General features: G+C 44.2%; 1 protein-coding gene across 7 annotated transcripts in view; it reads left to right on the forward strand.

Annotated features, from left to right (window-relative positions):
* FAXC (failed axon connections homolog, metaxin like GST domain containing) overlaps positions 1-23158 on the forward strand; it is an 86150-nt gene extending 62992 nt beyond the window's left edge. For 5 of the 7 annotated variants that reach the window (XM_032651632.1, XM_032651633.1, XM_032651631.1 and 2 more), the window contains 2 exons: positions 6191-6307; positions 14983-23158. In XM_032651632.1, coding sequence (XP_032507523.1) covers positions 6191-6307; positions 14983-15272 — 407 coding nt within the window. In that variant the 3' untranslated portion in view covers positions 15273-23158. The remainder of the gene's footprint in view (positions 1-6190; positions 6308-14982) is intronic. The other 2 variants (XR_004352576.1, XR_004352577.1) reach the window with 2 other exon arrangements.
* Positions 23159-26499: the final 3341 nt, after the last annotated feature.

Genomic DNA, 26499 nt, shown 5'->3' on the forward strand with positions numbered 1-26499 from the left:
ATCAGTGCTCAAGTATAGGGAACGCTAAGTAGGTGAAACTCGTAATTACTCTTAATTCTTAGATTAATAGAAAAATGAGTGCTTGAAAATCTTTTGACTATTCATCTTTAATTTCTCTCTAGAACGATATTCTCTCCACAGCCAGTCTTTTATCTTCTGCCACTTATAGCATTTGGAAATTTAGCTAAATGGCAGGAATGGAGCTGATAGTGGCCAGTAAAAGCCGGGAGCAGAATTAGTAAGGGAATAAGTGGATATAATTCAGAGGTTCATTTCTATAGCTACTTCCGGTGCTCTGAAACAAACATCCTGCCCACTATCCCATAGTGATATATGTGAGCACAAGTCATCGGTTTTTACTTAGAAGTATGTTAGTGGAGACTTACTTTCCTAGGGTGTTGTGCAAAATAAATATGGCCGTAAATTCTTTGTGTGATTCCAGAGGAAAGAACTGGGATCAATGGTAGATGTACCAAGGGGACATATTTTGTCTCAGTGTAAGGAACTATCTAACCAGAGAATTGCCTGCCTTGCCCAGGAAATGAGGGAGAAGTCCCTAGAGGGGCTGCAGTTGGGGACTATCTGGTAGGGAAAGGGGAGAAGGGATTTCTTCACCGCGTGGGAGGTTAGACTGTTCTGCCCACAGCTGTAGTACTTGTTCTATTATTGTCGACGAGCGTAAAATAATTCCTTATGTTAGCATAGCACCTTCTAGTTTGCAAAATGCTTTCACATTATTACATTTTCCAATCCTTATGATAGTTCTCTAATCTAACAAAAGACAGATCAAACATACTTCAGGCTATCAACACCTTGACTGATGATTTCTACTGTGATAGGTACCAGATGGACAGAAAAGTAAAGCAGAGGGTTACCTGCCCTCAAGGAGATTAAAAACTACTTGAGGAGATAGGACACACACATAAATAAGACTGTGAGATGACGTGTGAATTCCTAATGAGTGATCTAGACCAGTGGTTCTTAAAGTGTCGTCCCTCAGCAGCATCAGCATTACCTGAGATCTTGTTAGAAAGGCAGATCCTTGGGTGCCACTCCGTACCTACTGAATCAGAAACTCTTGGCTTGGGGATGCATGGGGGATAAATCAGTAGTTTTAAAAAGCCCTCTAGGTGTTGCTGTTGCATGCTCGAGTTTAAGACCACTGACATACTCTAGTCTGGACCAGTGGTTCTCAAACTTTAGCGTGCGTAAGAATCATCTGGAACAGCTCTATTCAAAGTGTGGTCTAAGAACTGCAGGCTCTCCAGGGAATTTTTATGCCTCTAAAGTTTAAGAAACACTGACCTGGAAGCTTGTTGAAACACAGATTTTCTCCCAGTCTCACTCCCAGTCATTCTGATTCAGTAGATGGGACCTGAGCATGTGTGATGCTGATGCTGGCATCAGGCTATCCTTTGAGCAGCCCTGCTCTAAGCAGTTGTCCCTCTGGGGTTTGGCAGGGGAGTGGGCAATGAGAGGTGCTAGGGGAGTGGACAGTGCAGGTAGCCTTCCTGGACTGGAGGAGGGAGAACTTGATCTGAGTCATAAGGGAAGGGTTGGGTTAGACAAGTGGAGGTAATTTGAGACAGGAAGGATGGGATGAAGGATGGTGATGGGATGAGCTCCCGGCATATTTGACTGAAGTAGAGCTCTCACATGAGGTAGACCTTGTCTTGTCCTGCCAGGGCCTGGAGAGACCTATCTGCTGGCAGCTCTCATGCATCCTCCCCGAGGAAGAGGCTGAGAGGCAGACAGGAGGCAAACAGCCTAGACCAGGAGTGCTTCCTCATTTGCTCTGTTTTGCGGTCCCTTCCTTGGTGGGACTTTTAAGATCCATGTTGCTCTCTATTTGTCCTCTCCTCATCCCTTAGGGAGTCCCATGTACCCTGGGTCCCTCACCTCCCAGTGTTTCTGATATTTTCAATCTTTATTTGCTCTCACCAATGGTTCATGCTCCACACACCAAATCTGGGGGCTGGTAGGGAGTTACAGGTGCTCAGATATCCCTCAGCTCCTTCTGTCCATCTCTACAGAAACTGGGGGGGTGGTTTACCTACTGAAAATGAGGCTTGAGTTGCCTCGTCACCCAAGCCTGCTCCTTCAGTGCCCTTCAGAAGAGCCCGTAATGTTTTGTTTTTGCTAACACCCTCCACTAATGAAAAATGGGCTCACTTGGTGAAGCCTGGGCGTGCTGCAGACTTGAGACTTGGGCTTGTCCTCTTCATCTCTAAGCAGAGTCTAATCTAAATTCAGTCTCCCTCTTAAAAATACTTCCTGCCAAGCTCAAAAGGCCAAATCCAGAACAATTTGAACAGCAAAAAGAATAATGAGAATACTGGATTATAGGCCATAGAATAAAATATATATCGACAAGTGCACACTTAAATAAATAATGGAATATGTCAGTAAATGGGGGATGAAGGGAGCAGTAGTATTTGGATCAATACATGTAGAAGGATTGAGAGAAATAGAAAATCCTGATTAGGCAAACACCACAGTAATAATTGTTTCAGATGACATCTACTGATGGATGCTAAAATTAGTGGGCCAAAGTTTGAGGAGAAACAGGATATTTATACAGTCTCAAAGTTTCTCTCCCAAGGCTATTAATTGCAAAAGGAAAAATAGTGACATTACAGTGAAGAAACCTTATAGACACCACCTTCACCGCATGGTCAAGGTTAACATCCCCAGTGATATGGACATATGGACATTGTGGACCCCCTGATATGATGCCCCGAGAAGGGGTATTAGGGTTCTCCAGAGAAACAAGCCAATAGGAGATCCAGATATAGATATCTAGATCTATCCATGTCTATTTCTCTTCTATAATAAAGTTATATTGACTCATACAACTATGGAGGCTGACAAGTCCCAAGATCTTCAGGGTGGGTTGGCAGGGTGGAGACCTGGGAGGGCTGATGGTGTAGTTCCAGTATGAACTGGCTTAAGACCAAGAAAGAGCCAATGTTTCCATTTAAGTCTGAAGGCAAGAAAAAACCCATGTCCCAGTGCAGAGGCAGTCAGGCAGGAGGAATTCTCTCTTACTCCGGGGAGAGTCAGCCCTGTTGTCCAATAAGGCCTTCATCTAATGGGACGAGGCCCACCCACATTAGGGAGAGCATTCTGCTTTACTCACTCTACCACTTAAATGTTAATCTCATCCAGAACACCCTCATAGAAACACCCAGAATAATGTTTGACCACATAACTTAGCACCCGTAGTCCAGTCAGGTTGGCACATAAAATAACCATCACAGAAGGGTTCATAAAAATCATGACTACTCTAATTATTAACCACCTTAGACAAACCCAAGTTGGTGAAAATTTTACAAAATAACTGACCAGTATTCTTTAATAAAGGTGTCAAGGCTATGAAAGACAAGGCAAGCCTGAGGACATTAGAGGAGACTAAGGCAAGCTGATAACTAAATGCAGTGTGGGATCCTAGCTGGTACCCTGGAACAGAAAAGGATACTAGTTGAAAAACTAATAAAATTTGAATGAAGCCTATAGTGCAGTTAATTGTATTATATTGATGTTAAGTTTTTAGTTTTGGTAAACGTAGCGTGATTACCTAAGATGTTAATCTTAGCAGAAGCTGCTTGAAGGGTATACAGAAAGACTGGAGGATTTCTTAGTAACAGAGGGTATTTTTATATTCTTTAAATTTATAACTGTCTTGTGTGTATATGTACATATAATTGTGTATCTACCATGAAGGCTAAATTCTATCCTTTTTTTGGCAAGTTCCTTTAAAAACCCTTAGACTTTTGTTCTTTTTTTCCTTCTGTTTTCTGTGTTCCCTCCTGACTAAAGCATCCTTTTGTAAACGTCCACAGCTCAACCCTCTTGCTGTTGCATGGAGGGTCTTTATCCCTGAGGTGGTTCCCCTCACGGCATATTGTACAGAGCAGAGAGCATCAGGCTGGGAGTCAGGAGGCCCGGGTGCCAGCACTTTTAGTCTGGTTCTGTTACTGACTCAGTATCCTTCCAGTTTTAACATTCTGAGCCAAGTGGCAAATTTGGGCTGAACACTACATGCGTTAGTTGATGTATGCATCCAAATGATTATATTTAGTATTTTTTCCCTTTTATCAAGGTCTTAAGTGCTCTATTTTTAGGTTTCCTAAGTTTATTTTTTTGCGACACGGGGGCCTCTCACTGTTGTGGCCTCTCCCGCCACGGAGCACAGGCTCCGGACGCGCGGGCTCCGGAGGCGCGGGCTCAGCGGCCATGGCTCACGGGCCCAGCCGCTCCGCGGCATGTGGCATCCTCCCGGACCGGGGCACGAGCCTGTGTCCCCTGCATCAGCAGGCGGACTCTCAACCACTGTGCCACCAGGGAAGCCCGATTTCCTAAGTTTTTATAAACTCATGTACGTTTTTTCCTCTTGCCCCCCCAAAGTCTTTGGAGTCTACAACAGAATTCACAGTTTATTCTGGCATTTCCCTTAGACTCTTTCCTTTTAGCATTTTAAGGAAATCAAAATTCTGGGGGGCCAGGAAGCCAGTGTAGCTCTCCTTTAACTTGTTTTCTCCTCTCTGAAACTGGGTCATATGTGTAAAAGTGAGATTTGAAACAGGGCTGTCTGAACTGAAAGCTTCTATTGCCCTGAGACGGCTTTGAAAGGAGGCTTCTGGTGGAAAGATGGATAGAATCTACCAGATGGAGAGAAGTGGGGGGCACATATGGGTTTTGGGGGGCAGAGGTGTGGCAGTGGGAAGCATGAAGCATGCTGGGGAGTGGAGCTGTTCTGGGTCTGCTAGGGTAAAGGAGGATGAGGGACAAAGCTGGAACATGGGTGGGAACAGAGTGCGATGAGCCTTGGATTCCAGGTTGAGTTTGGACTGTATTTCATCACCCATAAACCACTGAAGGTCTTTGTGAAAGGGAGTGCCACAGTGAAAAGAGCGTCTTAGAGATTTAAGTATGGGTGGGATATGGAATGGACCAGAGAAACAGAGGGTCTCTCCTCATGAGTGCTGGTGTTTGATGAGTTAACCAGATACGGCGCTAAGCGCTTTAGATGTGTTATGTCATTTAATCCTCACAGTAGCCCTAAGAAATACCCTTAATATCATCCCCACTTTCCAGATATGAAAGCTGAAGCTTTGCGAGGTTAGTTAATGACCAGGCTTTCCGTAGTGAATAACAGTGTGGCAGGATGTGAAGTAGGATGGATCCGTTTCCACCTGGGCTGCCTCTTTATCCTGCAACACAGTGGCCTGGAGACTACCTGGGGCAATTGTAGTAGGTAAGATGTGATGAGTCCAGGTGATAAGGCCTGAACTAGGTCAGCCGTGGTAGAAAAGGAGAGCTGGGAGCGGCAATGTGAGACATCCCTGTATGGGAGCCTGATCCCAGGGCTGGGTCTCTGCAATTTTAAAGCTTCTCTTTATGTTTGTTTCCTGCTGGTGCTCAGTGGTGGGAACTTTGCCAAGACCATGGAGACATCATGGAAAGCCTTGCCTCCAAACTTCCTAAGTAGCTTAGGCTTCTTGTTTTTCCCGAGGAAATGAATTAATTTAATAAAGTAAGTGCTGAGGCTGGGTGTGCTTGGCTGGGGTTACTAGAGATGGTTTAAGCAAACTTCCAGGTGTTCTCAAGCACCTCAAACTTTAATGGCTAGAGTTGGAGACAAGGAGGTGCCTCTGGGGGTCTGGGGGTGATCAATTCTCTCTTTTTCCCAGGAACCCCCTCTCTCGTCCACGTATCTTGATATGTTTCCAGTTACTTCCCTGCTTTGCTGTTGTATGGGTTGTTATATCACAGAATTGTTTAATTTGCTTTACTTTTGTTTCTAGTTATAAGTCAAAGGGGGTACATGCATTTGGTTTTGCAAAGCTCTTTTTTTTTTCTTTCTTTTTTTTGCGGTACTTGGGCCTCTCACTGCTGCGGCCCCTCCCGCCGCGGAGCACAGGCTCTGGACGCGCAGGCCCAGCGGCCATGGCTCAGGGGCCCAGCTGCCCCGCAGCATGCGGGATCCCCCCGGACCGGGGCACGAACCCGCGGCCCCCGCATCGGCAGGCGGACTCCCATCCACTGCGCCACCAGGGAAGCCCTGGTTTTGCAAAGCTTTTGATGCACACTTAAACGGGCATATAATGGGTGCGTGCTGAATGCTGTTGCGACGTAGTGGGATGGTGAGGGCTGGCCCAGTGACCTCTCTCTGCTCCGTCTGCTGCAGGTGATAAGAAGTACATCATGGGGCCCAAGCTTTCCACTCTAGACGCCACCGTCTTTGGACACTTGGCACAGGCAATGTGGACCTTACCCGGGACGAGACCTGAGCGGCTGATAAAAGGCAAGCCCTACAAAGCTCTTCAGGTTTGGGGAGTTGCCAGGGGGTGGAGGGTGGGAGCAGCACAATGGAGAATTCTAGGCCAATGCCCCTGAGCTTGGCTGTGCTTTATGGAGGCGCCAGGCCGTGGTGTCTGGGGCCAGGGTCGGTTTCCTGTGCTCAGGACATGTGGAGGCCGAGGAGAGACCCGGCTTCTCACCTGCCATCTCGCTCAGACCACGTTCTTTGCAAAGCTGACACAAATCCTGCCGTGTTCTACACCAGGGCTCTTCTTCCAGCTCCTTACGTAGTGGACTTAATACTTGTCACTGAAACAGGGCTTGCATCCCCCCTAGTGCCCTTGTTTTGTTGGTCTCCCTTACTTTCCTTTGGACTGTGGTGGCTCACCAGTTTCTGGTTTATCCAGCACTGGCTGGGGCTGATGAGCTCACTGCCCATCTCACATGCTCCTTTTGAATCTGAACTAGTCTCAGATATTTCACACGTGCGTATAGGTACATATGATTCTGCGTCATTTGAGTTCAAAGCACTCCTTCTCCTATTCCAGCGGGGTGTCTGTAGATCATACGCTGAGAGTAGTAGAGCTGGAAAGTTCAAGATAGTGGGAAAATGGGGAAAGTGTCAACAAATACTTGGTAAGTCTAGTGCTATGTGAGGTGTTATTATTGACATTATTATACATGCATTTTGACCAAAGAAATGGTATCTTTGTTGTGTGATCTTGATGTAAGGCCCATGAGAATTACAATTCTAAACTGGAGGGGTCGAAGTGGGATGAGTGGGACCGGAGCTAGAGGATGCACATATGTGTGGGGTAGGGATGGGGGTGGTTGCCAGGAGTAAAATTGGCAGTGGGGCAGGGAAAGTCGGCTCAACCTGGGTTGATGTCAAGGGACCAGATCTTCATGTGTGTATGTGTGTGTGTGTGCATGCGTGCGTGCGTGTGCATTGGAGTGGGGTGGTGGGATATACATGGCAGCTGGGGCCTCTGGGAGAGGCTTCCTCTGCCTTGATGAATGGGAACCATTTTGAGTGTCTCTGGTTTTAAACAGTACCTAAGCAAGTGCCCGGGGCCTAGGAATGTGGGCATCAAGGTTCCATATTTCGATTTGGGGAAGGGGATTGACAAGAGTTAGTCAGGATTTTTATACCCCAGCTGAGAGACATGAGATCACCAGTGAATAACATATAGAGTACTCTTAATTAACGTCGGATGGATGGATGGATGGATGGATGGATGGAACCAAGCAAGAGAGAGTCATACAAGAAACTGAGGCAGGTGAGCAGTCATGTGTGGTAGTCGTGGGTGGGTGGGTGGGGAGGTTGGTGAAGTCTATAGGTGTGTGTGTGTGTGTGTGTGTGTGTGTGTGTGTGTGTGTGTGTACACTCATGTGCATGCCCAGAGATTCAGAACAGGCTAAAGGCAGCAGGAGTAACTCTCCAGATTGGTGGGGATGGGGCTCTAGATACGTTACCAGACTTGGTTGGAATGGATCAGGCATTGACTGAAGATTTTTAGAACAATAGCTAGGTGGGGACAGGGATAGTATGGACTTATATTTAATTTCCTAAGTGATCAGCACGGAGGTGCTCCTTGTCTTGTGATGTGTTGGAAGTTATGTAAATTGAATATGTTATCATATTGGTGATGTTTGTAGCACTTAAAGTAGTTTCCCTTTATTTTAATCAGGTTTTCCATGGTGGTCTAAAAGGTAGTGATTCCTTTTCGTTCATCTAGGGGTGTGTTTTGTATTTACTCTTGCTTCCTGTTTCTTCGTACTCCCTCCTTCCCTACCACACCACCTTTACACACCTATGAGTACACACACACTCACATCTACTCATATGCTTCTATACCCACATGCTCTGTACACACTCACTTGTACACATACATTTACACTTCTACCCAAGCACATACACACACACACCCTATGTGCACACACACACACACACACACACTACAGTTGACACTCAAACAACACAGGTTTGTACTGCATGAATCACTTACACGTGGTTATTTTTCAGTAGTAATGACTACAGTAGCACACAGTCCATCTTGGTTGAATCCACGAATGCGAAGGAACCTTGGATACAGGGGACAGACTATAAGTTCTTTGCGAATTAACCCCCATGTTGTTTAAGGGTCAAGTGTATTGAGGTCATCTGTTGTTTAGTCAGAAAGATTTAGGTATCCAGTGTCAGTAGAAATCTCAGGTTGTACAGAATCCCTTCTCGAAGAAATGAAGCATCTTTTGTGAATTTGTTTATGACTTGGCCCTTTCCTCTATTACTTCCTGGAGGGACTTGAGGCATTTAATGTTCTTTTTAAAGAAATGATCAGTGTTTTTGGAGAATTGATTTTGAGTCCCATGCGGAGACGCACACACTTGGGGGAATCTGATGCTGTCACCTGCAGGGCACTTTGGCACGTAGATGCAGATCCTTAAAATAAGCCGGTAGCTTCCAGCTCTCCATGGGGACTGGAGGAGAACAAATCATTCAAGTCCACAGCAAACCTCTAAAGCTCATTTCAGTCATTATTCTATGCCCCTTTCTAACCTTTTGATCGGAGCTGCTAATGCAGGCAAACTACTGATTTGATCTCAACTTCTTTCTCTGCCTTTGCTCTTTTTGTGGTGGAGACCTTCAAAGGAGAAGTAGAAACAACCAACCAAGAGTCTGGATAATTTAGAACTGGCTCACATCCAGGAGTGGAAGTGGCTTGGATCTGACAGTTTTCTGCCTTAGCTTTGGAACAGCCAAGCCACTATTGTCCTTGCCATCTGTGTGAGTGTGTGTGTATCAATATTAGCTTTTTGGTCCTAGATATTATTTAAAATAATCTAGCCACACAGGCTACTCCGGGAAACATCCAGAATCATGAGAACTTTTCCTTAATTTAGGTGAGTAGGAGGACAGACTTTGAATACTCAGCAGTTCTTAAGATATACATAATATGTTTGTGTATGATATGAAATGTCATTTCCTTACTAGAGAAAATTTAGAAAAGATAGAAAAGTTTAAAAAAAATAAAATTAACTTGTGACCCCATCACCTGCAGAGAATATCTGTTAATATTGTGGTATGTTTCCTTATCTTTTATCAAGTACATGTATATATGTATGTTTAAAAGTTGGGATCATTATGTTGATATAGTTATAACCTGCAGTTTTAAAAAAAAATTTATTTATATTTGGCTGTGTTGGGTCTTCATTGCTCCGCGCAGGCTTTCTCTAGTTGTGGCGAGTGGGGGCTGCTCTTCCTTGTGGTGCATGGGCTTCTCACTGCGGAGGCTTGTCTTGTTGCAGAGCACGGGCTCTAGGTGTGCGGGCTTCAGTAGTTGTGGCACGCAGGCTCAGTAGTTGTGGCTCACGGGCTCTAGAGCACAGGCTCAGTAGTTGTGGTGCACAGCCTTAGTTGTTTTGCGGCAGGAGGGATCCTCCCAGACCAGAGCTCGAACCCGTGTCCCCTGCATTGGCAGGCGGATTCTTAACCACTGTGCCACCAGGGAAGTCTGTAACCTGCAGGGTTTTTTTTGTTTGTTTTTTTGGGTTTTTTTTTTTGCGGTACGCGGGCCTCTCACTGTTGTGGCCTCTCCCACTGCGGAGCACAGGCTCCGGACGCGCAGGCTCAGCGACCATGGCTCACAGGCCCAGCCGCTCCGTGGCATGTGGGATCTTCCCGGACTGGGGCACGAACCCGTGTCCCCTGCATCGGCAGGCGGACTCTCAACCACTGCGCCACCAGGGAAGCCCACATTTGATATTTTGATCACAGTATCCTTATTAGAGAATTGCATGTGGATTTGGCACTCTTTAAAATAGACATGGAGAGTTGGAGAGCCTAGAAAAGTGAAAGTAAAGCACAAAAGGGAACGGGTTCTGTCGCACAGCTGCTTGCCCTGGAGAGCCGTACCAAACCCAGAGAACCTAACACTGCTTTTCTGAATTTGTAAGGAACACAACCTTCTGTGTTTTAAGAAAAACACACTGTTCAGCAGCTCTTTTACCATCATTTATTGTACGTGGATTATTTTTTTTGGCTTATTATTTGATAGATTAAAAGGTGGAAAAAATGCTGGATATCTTTGAAAAACATACACGTGTATGCCCACCCCATACTCTTACTGTTCTCCATTCAAAGTGTTTAGGAAGAGGTTGTGGGGGAATTCAGGTCTCAGGGAAGGGCTGGCTCAAATGATCTTTGCTGGTCTTTGTATCCTGAGATCTGTGAACAAGCTTCAGTGAGACTGGGGAAGGTGGGGGTGTCCTCATTACCGCATTCAAGTTTGCTAAGAACTTTTTTTAAAAATATTTTTAAAAAATTTTATTTACGTATTTATTTTTGGCTGCGTTGGGTCTTCATTGCTGCACACGGGCTTTCTCTACTTTCGGCAAGTGGGGGCTGCTCTTTGTTGCGGAGCACAGCTGCTAGGTTGGTGGGCTTCAGTAGTTGTGGCACATGGGCTCAGTAGTTGTGGCTCGCGGGCTCTAGAGCGCAGGCTCAGTATTTGTGGCACACGGGCTTAGTTGCTCCACGGCATGTGGGATCTTCCCGGACCAGGGCTCAAACCTGCGTCCGCTGAATTGGCAGGCGGATTCTTAACCACTGCGCCACCAGGGAAGCCCTGCTAAGAACTTTTCTGAAGAGGAAATGTTCAGCGTCCTTGCTGCCTGTGTGACACAGCGTTATAGGGAGCAACCAAGGACACAGCCAGCACCTACCACAGGCGTGGAGCCGGGAGGTGCTGAGTAAATACCTGGAAGCCAAAAGAATGTGTGTGAGCGCCAGCCCTAGGTTTTCCAGATATTGGCTGATTAAGAACCCAGGGCTGGCAGTGGTGCTGGGATGAATTGGAGAAATATAGGAAAATAAAAGGAGTCACTTTTTTCAAAGAGCCATGGGGAATATTTCCATTTGAGGAACTCCAAGAGAAAAGCTCTCTATTCTGTCTGGGAGTGTCCTTGGGGTAGAGGGCCATTTGGCTTTCTGATGAATATCCTCTCAAGTTGTCTGAGAATATCAGTAATCACTCATTAGTCATTTTACTAATTTATTTTATTGGATTTTTAAATTAAAAAGGTAATACACATTGTCACAATAAGTTGAATTAAACAGGTGTATTTTACAAGATTTATTACCTTCCCCTCACCCATGTCCAGTGTCACTCCCATAGAAAACTAATATTAAGGATTTGGAGTGAACCCTTCGGTGCCTTTTTTTTTCTTCATATACAAATTTACATACATGTATATAGCTGTTTTGGTTTGTTTGTTTTTATTGATTTAAAACTAAACAGTGGAATTGCATTATACACATTACTTTATAACTTGTTTTTTTCACTTAATAGAATATTATGTCTTTTTAACAGTTGCCCAATAGTCTATAGAATTGATATACCAGAATTTATTCAATCAATCCCTACTGATGGACATTCAGGTGTTTCCATCTTTCTTTTCTTTCTCTTTGTTTTTATTGACATAATACTGCATCTGGCATCCATGCTCATCTATCTTTACATACTGATGATTTTATTTTAGTAGAATAGAGTACTAAAAGTGGAGTCCTGAGCCAACAGATAACTGAATTTAAAATTTCAATAGATAACATCAGATTACTTTCCTAAAAAGCTTATAGCAATTTATACTTCCACTAGCCATGTAGTATAATGCCTGACCCTCCACACTGGATGGTATTAGACTTTCTTACCAGTCTGATAGGTGACATTATCTGATTGTTGAGTACACTTTGAAAGAAACCCTGCAGTTTTAAAAAAATTATTTCACAAAGTTTACATCTTCAGTATAGGCATTTATGTTAACATGGGCATCTCTCTCTCTCTCTCTCTCTCTCTCTCTCTCTCACACACACTGGGTCAGCTGGTGGAGAATCTCGGAACAAGCAGGGATTGGCAAAACCAGATAAACAGAGAACTCAACTGTAAATGTTCACTCTTTGTTTCACTCTTTTTATCAGGGGCAGGATATGAGGATGGGCATGTGAGCTCGCAGCCCTCGCTTGTCAAAAAGCACACCCTTTCTTCACTGTGTGATAGAGGGATCTCTTCTTGATGACAACCCATTATCTTTGAGTGACAACACCTGTCTCCTCAAAATTCTTGAGACTCCAGAAAGAATTACAGAAAAATAGTCTGTAACAGGTAGTGGGAAGCTATTAATTCCCAGGCCAGGCTGTCAGCTCATCAGGAGAGAGGCAGAGTCCAGTCATGGTGAAGGGAGTGGAGTCTGGAGACTGCTTGTGTCTGAATCCTGGCTCAGCCACTATATAGTTACGTGACCTTAGGCAAGTTAATTAACCTCTCTGTTGCTTCAGTTTTCCTATTACAGATGGAGATATTAATAGCTCCTGCCTCATAGGATTGTTGCCAGGACTAGGGATGGGAGTTAATATAATTCAACAATAAATAAAGCACTTCAAGTAGTGCCTGGTACACAGTAAGGCCTATATACATGTGTGCTATTATTAATTTTTATTATTGCAGACTGAAGGGGTTCTAATGTCATGCAGTCATGAAGGGGGCAGCTCTCCTGGAAGAAAGGTAAAGAAACAGGCTGTAGAGAGAATGGCTACAAAAGAAGTAGAGACAGTCATATATTGTGTAGATCCCATGGACATTGTGACTAGATTCTTACTTTCTGGGAATGGACCTGATTGAAGCAAGCAGGGTTGTCCCCAGGGCCTGCTGTGAAGTGACCACAATTTATCTTTGATATTCCCTGCCCCCAGTGGCCCCTTGCTGCTGCTTCTGCGTCTTTATCTAATTTTTGGTTACCAGCAATACCTGGTGAGGCGTTTCGTAACTGCTTCCCTGAGGGAGAAAATAAGGGAAAGTTTTGTGTGCGTCTGCCCAAAAAGGAGCAATGATGTTGGCTTCTTAGCTTCCGAGCACGTACAGAAAGTCTTCGAGTTGGGGGCAATCAGAATGGACTCATATAAGCGTGAGTTGAACTATTTTGATCTGAGAAGACTGAAAATGGTGACCTGGAACCAATACAAATCCACTGGTTTACAGGATCCATGAAGCGGGGGGATTTGCCTTATTATGTTTTGTAACGGATGTATTTAAGCAGAACAGCAATCAAGTTTTGAAAAATTTTAGTGGGAAAATGCTTATAATGTTACAGGAAGTGACAGGTAATGATAATAATGACAATAAATAAATAGAAAAAAATACTGAAAGAAATCACACCAAAATGTTAATTGTGATTACCTTGGATTGGTGAGATTATAGGTGCTTTTGTTTTCTTCTTTATGTATATATATATGTATGTATTATGTATATTTATACCATTTCTATATACAGACTTCTAATTTTCCAAAATGAGCATATATTATTTTCTCTGGTAGAAAATAAAATAGAGTAGTTAACAGGCTATAACCACTAGAGCTGTTAACATAGAAACAGCCTAAATGGCTATAATAGGGGATTGGAAAAAACAAAATGAAACCATGGTACATCTGTATAATGAAGTACTATGCAATTATCAAGGTGGTCATGGAGTGGAATTAAAAGGTTTACATTATATGTTGCTAAGTGAAGAAAGTAGCATAGGAAACAGAATATATAGTAAATGCTATATAGCAAATGTAAATATATGTAAATGCATATATAAATATGTAAATTTCAGGAAGAGTTTAAATGAAAATGTTATGGCAAATGGGATTATTGGTAATTCTTTTATTTTTTGCTTATCTGTATTTTCTAATTTCCTGCAATAAAACATGGACTACCTACACAAGTGAATGTTTATATAACTTAAAAAAAAATAAACATCCAGAGAATATTCTTAGGGCAATAAAGTCCTATAAGAGACAGTGACAAATTATATACTTATGAGGAGTGTTGCCATCTGGTGGATCAAAAGCAAAAACTCACCCTCTTTCTACATTTTTCATTTGGAATTAGGAAATGAAAGCCACATACCGTGCCGTATTTCAGATGAATGCCTGGACAATTTTAGCAACTTAACGAAAATGTTCCTTTGATTCACAGGAAAAAGAAGTAGACCAACGACCAAGCCCAACAAACCCAATCGTGGGTGCACTGTTGAATTTTATTTAAAAAATAAAAAAATCTCTGTTTTACGAAATATGTTTACAGGCATGCTCATCCATAAAGACAATTCCGAGTTACCTATTTTATGGATGATTCAGAGCAAAATTTCCATCCTAACCTAATTTTTTTCGACTAGTTGGCGTACTGACCAGCCCATAATGACACTACAAATATTTGTGGAATGAAGGATCACTTCTGGCTGACTTAATCCAACTAACAGTTGGTGTGTTTTCATGGACTATAAATTAATTTCGATATGAACCAGTCGAAGCACTAGTTCTCTTGATATGCAAACATAAAATGATAAAATACTTCACAAAGCCAAATGATGGTAGTTTAGCTGCCATTTTGGATAAGCTACCCCCTCACTTCTCACCATCAGACTCACTCGGAAATTTCATTGAGCCCATTCACTGAGTTTAACTCTTCCCACTCACCTTTCTCCTTCTGTGTATAAAAATCTAAACATTTTGACAGTGCCTCTGTGGAAAAACATGCTTAATGCCTACTCTACCCCATCCTTCTAAGTTGCCCAGAAAGCCAAGTGGCTGGTAGATTGTTGCCTTGAGAACTAACCCTCGCTTTCCTCACCACCCTGCAGGTGAGCTGATCAATCTTGCCATGTACTGTGAGAGGATAAGGAGGAAATTCTGGCCTGAGTGGCACCATGATGATGACAACACCATCTATGAGTCCGAGGAGAGCTGTGAAGGCAGCAAAACGCATACGCCCCTGCTGGATTTCAGCTCTTACTCAAGGACAGAGACCTTTGAAGATGAGGGAGCAGAGAACAGTTTTTCCCGAACCCCAGACACGGATTTCACTGGACACTCGCTCTTTGATTCTGATGTGGACTTGGATGACTACACAGACCATGAACAGTGCAAGTGACATTCAGCCCTGCTGACCCTCCTCTGTTGGAGCTGCCATTCCCTGGGGTCAGTCCAGTTTCCCAGGTAGAAGTCCATCCGAGCTGGGAGGAGATCTTCGTGCTTGACACAGTTCTCACAAGCTAACTGGACTAGAGCAGCCTTATTTCTTTTTTGTACAAACAAGACACAGAACCATTCCGATGGCTCCGTTTAAAACAAACAGGCAGAAGAAAAAGTCAGCATGGTTCCTGAAACCCACTTTTGTTTTCATTAGAAAACTAAGATGGTGTGGTAGAGCAGGTGCAAGAGCAGGTTGTCCACAGATGGTGTGTACATCGATCCCCTGCAACCCGAGGGCTTAGGTGCAAGATGGATTCTTGAACATCCTTCATCCAGCAGGGTTCAAAGTCAGGAGAGATGTCATCAGAAGGAATGTAGGAGATAAATGTTCTGTGGTGGCTGCTTGTTATTTCCTGTGTGTATATTGTATGTTGAGATATAAGTCAAATAAAATCCATAGGTATTCAGTGAACACCTACTATGTGCAAAGCACTGTGCTAGGTGCTAGCCAGTATGAGTTTTATCCTAAGCCCTGCCAGTGGCTAGCTGTGTGATTCTGGGCAAGTCCCCTTAATTCTTGTGTGCCTCATTTCCCTCACCTGTAAAGTGGGGGTAACAATAGTCCCCGCCTACCTACCTCACAGGGGTGTTGTGAGGATTCATGTGGTAACATACGGCGCTTTAAACCTCTCAGAAAAGGTGTGACATAAACACATTTTATTCTTTAATGTGCTTCGTGTGTGTGGAGATTGGAGGGCAAAGGAATTCCACATCTAGGCAACAGCGGCCACAGTCACTCGCCCAAGCGGAGCCAGTGGAACACACACCAAGGCACAGTTAGGACTCTGTCGTCATCCTCTTTGTGATCTTGCTTGAATCGAAATCTTTTGTTCAAAGAACCTTGGAAATGTTTCTACAGATCATCAACTGCTACAGACAGTCTTCAATTCTACTGTACATTTGCAGAGAAGCCTTTCTTTCGTTGCCTGAACGCACACTGGAACCTTGTCCTTTGTTGATTCTGGAGTGTTAAGTTGCCTACGTTTGGTTTACTTGGGGGAATAAAGCTCAGGAATAGGATGGATTTAATAGTGGTGAAGGGGAAAGGATTTGACTGATTTTTGTAAGCAGAAGCTCGCCAGCTTGTAATGTCTTTTTTGAAAACAAACCTTGCGAGATGTATTGGAAAGATGAAGTAGGAAGAGGATCATTGTAACGGGTAGCAGAGCACTTTGTGCAGTGTGGACCCTATGCAGTTTTATTAACGCAACTTTTCTGGTGTTCTCAGCCACTGTCCGGCGAGGGGAAGGCAACGCTGAGGAAAATCTTAATGTTTCTTAAGGATTTTTCCTCCCCTCCCCGTCCTCTCTCTCCCTCCCCATAGAGCCCCTGAACTCTTGCCGTTACTGTGTTGACTGAGGCACTCCATCTCTGAAGACATAGTTTTGGTTGACTTAGAACATTTTCTAGTGAAATATGGGTTGAAGATCCTAGGGTGATGGCTGTGGATTTGGGCTTCTGACCACAACTGACTGGGGAAGGGTTATTCCTTATGGGGTTAAAGAGGAACTTCTTAAAAGACAGCGTCTTCTGGTAAGTTCACGTACTTTACTTGAAAAAGACTCTTTGAATATGGTTTTGACAAAATAGTCCTAAAATGCTGTGGATTCACAAAGAAATAAAGGGGGAGAGTTTTTGAGGTTATTTACCATTTAAGCAACAGGGTAGGGCATATGTAACTGGGAAGAAATGCTGAAATACCCTAAGCTAGACATTTTTATTCCACAGAAAACTCAGTTGTTAATATCTTATTAAAGCCCTTCATCTTTTGAGAGGACTGTTCGATGACTAATAAGAGTGTGTTGGAGGATGTATGAATGGTTAAGCCTGTTTTGTTTCCAGCATCATTTGGACTGTTCACCTCTCCTCTCTCTAGCTTAGTGGTGTTGCAAGGCCAGCTGGTGGTAGTTCTGTGTGACAGGGAAGCTCCTGGCCTGAAAACGTGAATGTAGTGAACAGGTAAACTGTGGACCAATCTCCACAAAGACTGAGTTCCCCTTTCCCCACCCTCAGCTGGAAAGAGTTGTGTTTGAAATTTTGTCTACAGTTTATTCTTCCTGTATAGCACCAAGTGTGCTGTATCTTCAAGCCACGAATGATTAAGTTATGAGTGTGTAGAAGTCACAGATATTTTTTATTGTGTGTTACTTGGAGGGCAAGTCCATGGAGAGCCAACATTCAAAGTGAAGCTGTAAGACCTTCATTCATTCTTTTCAGGAGCCTCCCGCAGGGACTTGAATGGACATTGCTGGAGTCCTGGGTACTCCCTGACAGCTCATGACTGGGTATTCAGCATTTTGTATGGGTAGCTTGATCAGGAACCCTAGAGTAGACCCAGGTTTTACTTTCCCAAAGTTGGTTATGGAAACAAAATGACCAAGACAAAACCCACTGTGGAGTGGGTGACTGATGCACTCTTGATTGTGAAGGCTTTAATTTTCTGTGCTTCGTTCTAAAGCTATCCAGGTTTGAAGTGTTCTCCAAGTTGATGAACAGGTGCTACTTATAAGAAAAATAAGAAATAAGGGGATATTTTGGTCATCTGGCTTACTTGTTCAAGTTCTGTATTTCTTTTTTACTGGAAGGTAACTTAAGGAAATGTGATCTTTATTGGTAACAGATGCTTTTGGATGGACAGAAGACCCACGGGCTACCTGTTCTTTTTCTTACCTCTCACTGTAAAATTAAATTCTGCCCTTCTCTCCACTTCCCTTTGCCTCACCCCACCCCTGTCTCCACTCATCAGGATGAAGGAGCGGCATCACGCTTTGCCCTGCATATGCCAGAGTAGATACAAGGATGATTTAAATTTTCACAGAAGTAAACGATATTGTCAGAGGTTCCCATTTCTTGTTGTAACATCATGAGTTGTGAATAGTGACACTACCAAGGCCAAATGCTACCCAGATGACTGATCACAGACTTAGAGCAACTGGACTTGAATCAGAACTGCAGTCTGGTCCTCACGTGAGCCCTGCCTGTGTGCACTGAGGTATGAGGATATGTGTTTGTGAAACAACTGGGGTTCAGGGAAAGGAAGCGTTAAGGGTTATAGCCGTGGGGGTCTTGCCCAGGTTATCTGAGAGAAAGTATAGACTCATAGAAGTGGATAGCTGGGCCGTGGATTCACTCTAGAAAGCCATATTTATTTGGAGGACAGGCCCGGAACGGAGGTCTTTCACCTTGCCTTTTACAGGGTTCTTCCCATTACATCACCTTGACTTGGGTTCTTTTTAAAACCCACCTCCCCAAGAGGTCACTCCATGTTCATAGAACCAGCACATCCCTAGTCTCTCTCTGACAGTGCTTGGAATTCTCCACTCTTGTCCCCTGTATCTCTTCAGCCTGGTGTAGGCCAATTCAAAGGATCTTTCTTCGGTATCTACTCTGTGCAAGGCGCTGCTGGTCTCAGTGAATGATACCCAGAGGATGTCCAAGTCACCAAGACTCTTCATTCTCGGATTATATCTTTTAAGGAATCCATGCCCATATGGTCTCTCACTGGATATTTAGTTACTCACTGGTGAGTTGATAGCCACCTACCCTGTGCCTGGCCCTGGGATCCACACTGGATATAGATACAGTGGTGAACAGAACAGACATGGCACCCTGGTTTTAGGGTATTCTCTTTTACCTAAGCTTCTGTGTTAGCCTCTTTTACGTGCTTAGCCACTTCCCCGATCCATTCCACTCATCACCACTAGATTAATATCTCTAAAAAGCTCTAATAGGGCACCGTATTGCTCCAGGCTGCGGTATTCCTTAGGGCCTGGTGTTCTCACCTCTTTCTTCACCTTGTTTCCTGGGGCTCCTCCACGTGGTCCATCCAGTGCATCCAAGCTGGTCCATTTGCCATTACCTAGACATGCCTCATGTACCTGTGCTGTGCCTGTGCTCATGCCAGCCCTCCCCTGAAATGCCTGCCCTTCCTCTCCACTGGCGCAAGTCGTGTGCACCTCGCAAGGCCCAACTTGGTCAGTTCTGCAAGAAGAGGTCTCAGCTCATTATGATCTCCCCTTCCTCTAGAGATACAGCTCCCATCATTTCCTTCCCTGAAGGCTGCATGGGAAAGGTTTGCCCAGAAAGTGGGCCGTACACTAGAAAGTAATGGTTTTTAATTTTTTTGTCTCCATTGATAATCTGATTCAAGTCCTATGCCCTAGTCCAAAAAAAATACGTATATGCAGATATATGAAATTTTACATGTAAGTTCAGAGATTTAGAGACATCTTGACGTTATCTGTGGATTCCTTAGGGGGTTCATGGACTGCAGGTGAAGAAGCCTTCTTCTAAGAGTCTTTAAAAGTCACTGTTGTGGCTTCCCTGGTGGCGCAGTGGTTGAGAGTCCGCCTGCCGATGCAGGGGACACGGGTTCGTGCCCCGGTCTGGGAAGATCCCACATGCCGAGGAGCGGCTGGGCCCATGAGCCATGGCCACTGAGCCTGCGCGTCTGGAGCCTGTGCTCCGCAACGGGAGAGGCCACAACAGTGAGAGGCCTGCGTACCACACACACACACAAAAAAAAAAAAAAAAAAAAAGTCACTGTTGTTTAGTGTTTGTTCTTGCTTGCTTTTTTCACAGCCAGACAGGAGACAGATTGGAATGGGATGTGCAAGCAAAAGTGATCTCTGTCATTATCCCTCTGGAGAGTGTGCTGAGTGACAGGGGAGGAGGATAAGGCCTCTCACATTAGTTGAGAAAATATCTTTGTTTTGACAAGTGTGGCATTTTGAAAGTGACAGGATTTCGTTGTCATCGTCATTGTCATCTCCCTTCTGACCACCCAAAAAGTTGATTTCGCAAAATCAATTCAGGGCCGGGGGGCTTCCCTTCAGCCCTGAAACCCACCACTTCTGCTGGCGGACCTGGGCTTAAGGTGGGAGAGAAGACGCTGGATTTTTCCTTAGAGGAAAAAGTTCTACACAATCAGGTTTTTCTGCATTAATTAAGCAATTAATTAATTCATAGAACAGTTGAGTGTATTTTCAATAAAAGGATGGTGCCTTTTGTTGATAGGGAACGACTCAGGTTCTTCCTCTTCTTTTCCTTCCTCTTCTCCTTTCTCCTGACCCTCGCCCCCCCCTTCTTCCTTTTTGTTTTCAGGGCGAAGCTCCTTTCGTATGACCCAGAATCCTTTGTTCTCCTTTATATGTAGTGCTGTTTAAGATGAACACAGACTGATGAAGGTACATTCAATGACAAATACTTCTTGAGTCTAAATGCTGAACTCTGGCAACCCATTTCTAACAGGTCCGGGATCGACGGCTTGACCTTCCTTCACTTGCTTCTGGTGGTCTGGATGCAACTTGCAAAGTTCAAAAGGACCCCTTGGTGGGTGGGACCCCTCCTCTGGCCGGCAAAACCCTTGCTAGTGCCAGGAGTAAATGCAAATGGATGTGAGGCTTTCCTCATTTAAATTTCTTACCAGAAATTTAGGTTTTTAGTCCCTGACTTTAAAGAATATCTTAAAGATATTTAATATTCTTTAGTCTTTAAGGTAACTGGAACCAGCAGCACGTTGGCCTTGCACCTTTGAGAAGGTTACAGAGAATATGAAAAATAGTGTAAAAGGAAGCAACTCACTGTTCGGGGGCTAACAGTGTGACCTTCTCAACCATTCTGGCTCTTGCCAAAGCAGGGATCTTGCCCCCAGACCAAAGCTTCTCTGAAGCTTCTGCTGCTGGCTAGACCATTAGGATGATCTCAGTGTTCAAGAGGATTATTGCCCCTAATTGTCAAATTTGTAGACAGTAAAGGGGACCACTGCAATAATAAGACAACTTATGAATGTGGTCCAGCCAGCACCAGCACTCTTGATTATTTCCATGGGGAAACAAGTTATCTAGAGCGAAAGGTTGGTACAGTACTTTTCGTGTTCAGTACACAAATCATTTCAGCAATTAACTTGATGGCCTTCTTGAATATTTTTCAATTGCTGTTGTTCCTAATTACAGCTTTAAATATTTTGAAACAATTCACTAACTATAGAGCAATATATATTTATGATGATATTTCATTTTATGAAAAGTAGTATTACTAAAGGTGACCAATTCATCTCCTTCGCCCCATCCATTGGCAAGCATCCTTCCCCCCCCACCCCCACCCCCGCTTTTTTTCTGTTTTACTTTTAGCTCTAGAATAGAGTAACTTTTATTTATCAGTAAAATTTAAACCTTCTTTAGCATTAAAAAAAAAAGTTACCCCATGGCTTTAAAAACAATAGGATTTAGCTCCTGAATTGTCAAGTTAATCAGCAGTGGCTAAACAGATAGCAGAGGGAATGTGATATAATTGGAGGCTAGAAAAGAGTAATGCTTTGGGTATTTACTACCTCCCTCCCTTAAAGAAATACGGCAATCTATGGACTTTTCTCTTTAATAGTTGTTCAGAATTGGAAGTGTTCTCTCGTATTTGCTTCTAGCCCCCGACAAGAGATCACATTTGGCTTATTAAAACATCAGCGATGTCCAAATGATTGTATTTTTACCTTTAACAAATTATATCTGAAATTTTTTGCAGCAATAAGACTAAAGATAATGCTCAACTTTTGGAGGGATCTCTGCTTCGGTAGGGGCAACATGTTTGTGTTACTTCTGTCAAAATGATTTTACCTCGGGCTTCCCTGGTGGCACAGTGGTTGAGAGTCCGCCTGCCGATGCAGGGGACACGGGTTCGTGCCCGGTCCGGGAAGATCCCACATGCTGCGGAGCGGCTGGGCCCGTGAGCCATGGCCGCTGAGCATGCGCGTCCGGAGCCTGTGCTCTGCAACGGGAGGGGCCGCAATAGTGAGAGGCCCGCGTACCGGGGGGGCGGGGGGGGGGGGCGTGAAGATTTTACCTCAAGTGATCATTCTCACAGGATCATGCTTACTGTAAACATGTTTTTTTCCCAGCGATCTGTATCCTGCTGAGTGTCTGACAACTCCACCGTTGATGAGGGTGACGGTTCCTCGATGGTGGTGATTGAAAAGATGAGGGTCCGAGTCCTTCATCTGGTGGTATTTGAATTTCACTGAGTGGGAGGAGAGAAGGAATGATGAACAGATACTGGGGCTTCAAGCAACCACGAGGTGTGGCTGTGTTAGAGGTGTGTCAGGCACACTGAACGTTTTCTGGGTGGTGGCATCTTACTAAAACCATCCAAGGGACTACGGGTTTAAATCAGAAACAAATGCAGTCTGTAGGGAAGGATTGTCTGTGAATATCCTGTTCATCTTTGTCCTGGTTTCTGGCTTGTTCTCCCGGTTTGCCCTGCCTGAGGCTGGGCCTGGGAACTGGAGGAGTGGTCCCAGTGTGTTCACTCCTTTGATTCTGGAACTTCCTTCTAGTCTCTCAGAAGTGTTTGTGGCATATAGTTGCCATTTTATGATAGAAAATGTACAGAGTATATTTGTATATTCGTTTTATAGAAGACCTTTAAATGTTTAGAGACACCCCAAAGGATCCCTGTATAGGCAGTGGGCGCCAAACCTTTGTGCCACTGACCTCGTCAGTAAAACTATCTGAGCATGCCCCGCAGCTTATTTATTTATAAACACACACACACTGCTCTACTGATATGTTATATACATTAAAAACCATAGCAAACATAGAAATGTACAAAGAATAGTCTCTATTCAATAGAGTTTAGAGTATGGGGCCAGGAAGTCTTAGGCGTAGCACCCAGAATGTGGCAGTTGGTAACGTTGGTGGGAAAATGGATGTAAAATAGGCATGGACGCATGCTTTTAGGTCAAGGTTATTCATTCAATCTTTTTTTTTTTTTTTTTTTTTTTTGGCCATGCCGCACAGCACGCGGGATCTTAGTTCCCTGACCAGGGATGGAACCCGTGGCCCCTGCAGTGGAAGCGTGGAGCTAACCACTGGACCTCCAGGGAATTCCCCATTCATTCATTCTTAAAACAGGCATTTTTGGTTAGGAGAAGAAAAGAGTGAATAATTAGATATGACGTTTACAAGAGCTCTTTTTTTTTTTTTTTTTTTAAGAGCTCTTTTAAATTCTGTTTTTGGGACCACTTGATCTAGAACGTCTTGTCAATTCCTGCAAGATTTCCCAGGACACTGATTTAAGCAAAACGAGAGAAGAAAGGAGGGGAAAATCTCCATTAATGCAGATGCTGGCTCTAATGCCTGAGAATTTCTGAATCTGAAAAGCAAGTTTTGATAATTCCTGGTAATCATCATCTCACTGATTATGTGTCTTTTTTCTTTCCTTCTTTCTTTTAATAGATCTTTGTTGGAGTATAATTGCTTCACAATACTTAGTTTCTGCTGTACAACAAAGTGAATCAGCCATATGCATACGTATATCCCCATATCCCCTCCCTCTTGCGTCTCCCTCCCACCCTCCCTGTCCCACCCCTCTAGGCGGTCACAAAGCACCGAGCTGACCTCTCTGTGCTATGCGGCTGCTTCCCACTAGCTATCTATTTTACGTCTGGTAGTGTACATATGTCCACGCCGCTCTCTCGCTTCGTCCCAGCTTCCCCTCCCCCCACCCCGCACCCTTTCTTCTATTTGTTTATTACCCTGTGTCTCCAAATGTGTGGAAGATGTACAGATTTATTTTCAGATATCTGAGATAGGAAGGACCAATGTTGGTGTGATTCAAACCCACATTTCAGCTGCTAGAGGGCTGATGGGTGGACACTGCCTGGAAAACATTTACCTGCCCCATCTGTTTTGCGAACACAATGAATAGCATCTTGCTGAACGAGGGCCTCGACGTGGAGGTGTTTATTTCTGGACCTATGAGTTACTTTAGCAGTTACTGTTAGTAGTTTATAAAGCCATATTAAACTTGTACACTTGACTGTAAGATAGATTTGAATTGTGCACTATGTTGATTACTGTATATAAATGTGGAAATTCTGTATATTTGGTCTCAATGCTGTATGTATTTGATGTGTAAATGATAACTAATGGATATGAAATAGCTGGCTGTGAATGTCTTTATTCCAATTCACTTCTCTTTTGCAAATTTGAGTGTTTAAACTTTACACCCATGGGGAAAATCTGAGATTTTTGCATCTAATATACTGTTAAGTGGTGGTCTCAGATGATTGGGAGAATGTTTTAGTTGTAAGGCTCTTGTATAATTAGAACAGAGGTAATGAATTTTTTAGGCATTATGACTTTCTGATAGAATTTTAAATGAATGTTTTTTAAGTAGAAAAACAGGTCTCTGGATGACGTTGTCTTTACTCTCCTGCCTTTGTTTCATGTCCGGTGTTCCCGTTGGAGCCCTGTAAGGACTGATGCCCACTGGCAGAGAGAATAAAAATAGGTAGAGAGACTGGAACACGTGTGAACCTCTACTGTGGCGTCTGGGCCTGATGATAGACCAATTTTCCTTCTATATAAATATGTCTCAATTAGTTTTCCCAACTGTTCAGTGAAGTAATTCTGATTCCCATTTTGCAGATGAGGAAAGAGGCTTGGGGAGGTAAATTAGGACAACGTGGCTGAGATGCTCAAGTTATATATATTGGGATCAGAGACTCACAGCGAGGTTTTAGAAACACAAATCTTATTTCTGTTTCACACACACGTGCCTGGCAAGGAACCGCAAAGGATAGCTGGGTCTGTGGGCATTTCAGGATGGGTAGAGACATCCGGGATGTTTGAAATCCGATCTACAAATTTGACCAACTATTATTCAAATGTTAGCTTCTTACCATGTAGAACAAATTACATTAAAATCCCCAAATCCCAAACTCCCCCAAATACGGGGATATCTATTAAGTAACAAATGAGAGGACCCCCTAATCCTACATTCTAGAGATAATGGTTTGGTTTTTATCCTTTTAGAACTCCTTTCTATCTTGACCTATAAATCCTAACTATTCAGCTCTGCTTGTTAATAACACAGATGCTGACTGGAAATGCTTTGGGGCAAATCTATTGTATATCTACTTCTAGAACATGTGTGGGGTCTTACCCTTAAGCTTGGTGTCTGTACCTTTACGGAAGCTTTATTCTCCTTGCTTTCAGGAGGAAGAGGGTTGTTTGCCCTTCCAACGCGCAGTGCTCTCAGAAGTGTTAAGAGAAGTACTTTGTGAACAGTTGTACCGAATATTGCATGAAGCCATTTTTCACATTTTTGTCCTTCTTTCCTTTTAGGGCAGAGACAGCATGGTCGGCCTCCTGTTCTCTCAGGGGCTACCTGTGTTTTTTGTAGATGGTGCCACTGTCAGCACCCATTAAACGCTGCCCAGCTGGGCCGGTACTCATTAGCAACAGACTTTTAAACTCTGCCAAGGTTAAAGTAGCTTATCCTCCGGATGAAAGGGGACTTTGGAAAACAAAGAGGAAAGAGAACCAGATTCCTTCCTCACGGGAATGACTGCATTGCTGCCCTGTGTGGCTAAGAGGTACCTGGTCAGCTTCAGTGATGGCGTTCTTATTGTGAAGACATGGGGGTCATCTCCGGGTGAGGGACCATCGGGGCTGGAGTTTACCTCCCTGTGTGTTTGGCCTGGGGGAGCACACTGGGTAACTCGTGCTCCGCACGTATCCAGGAAAACCCTGATTAAAACAGCATCCCAGGCAGCCTTGAAAGGGAGGAGACTTGAGGAAAGGTCTGAGTGTGGGAGACAGCAGCCCCGGGCCTCTTCCCAGCCCTACTGTGTCCTCGGGTTTATTGTGTGGAAGCCCGGCTGCTGCTTCTCCACCCTCACAAGGCTCCTCCAGCTTTAGCTGGTGCATTCCAAGGAAAATAGCAGAAATTTTATGGGCTGCTCAGGGGTGTCAATGTCCCGATTCACCGGTGGCACAAAAATGGGAAGGGGGGTAAGTGGGGAGGAAGGACTCGGGGCCAGACTGTTTGGAAAGTCATCCCTTGGGCGGTACGGAGGGTTTCTGAGCAGGGGACTAGCGTGAGGAAAGAATATTTAAATAAGATTCACTAATGACAGCCTGGATGCAGGACCGGTCAGAGAAGAGGCTGCAGCAGAGCGGCTGGACCTGATCTCAGTGGCTCAGAAAGAGGTTATGGGTGGGAAATGAGGACAGGGAGGGGAAATGTGGGTGTGGGGAGAGCAGCCACCATGCACAAGGACACACTGAGAGCCCCGGATGTGGGGAGCCCCGGGGGAAGGTAACGCCGGGAGATTGGGTTCGTGATGC

Source organism: Phocoena sinus, chromosome 12, assembly GCF_008692025.1.
Source record: "Phocoena sinus isolate mPhoSin1 chromosome 12, mPhoSin1.pri, whole genome shotgun sequence".
Taxonomy (NCBI): Eukaryota; Metazoa; Chordata; class Mammalia; order Artiodactyla; family Phocoenidae; genus Phocoena; species Phocoena sinus.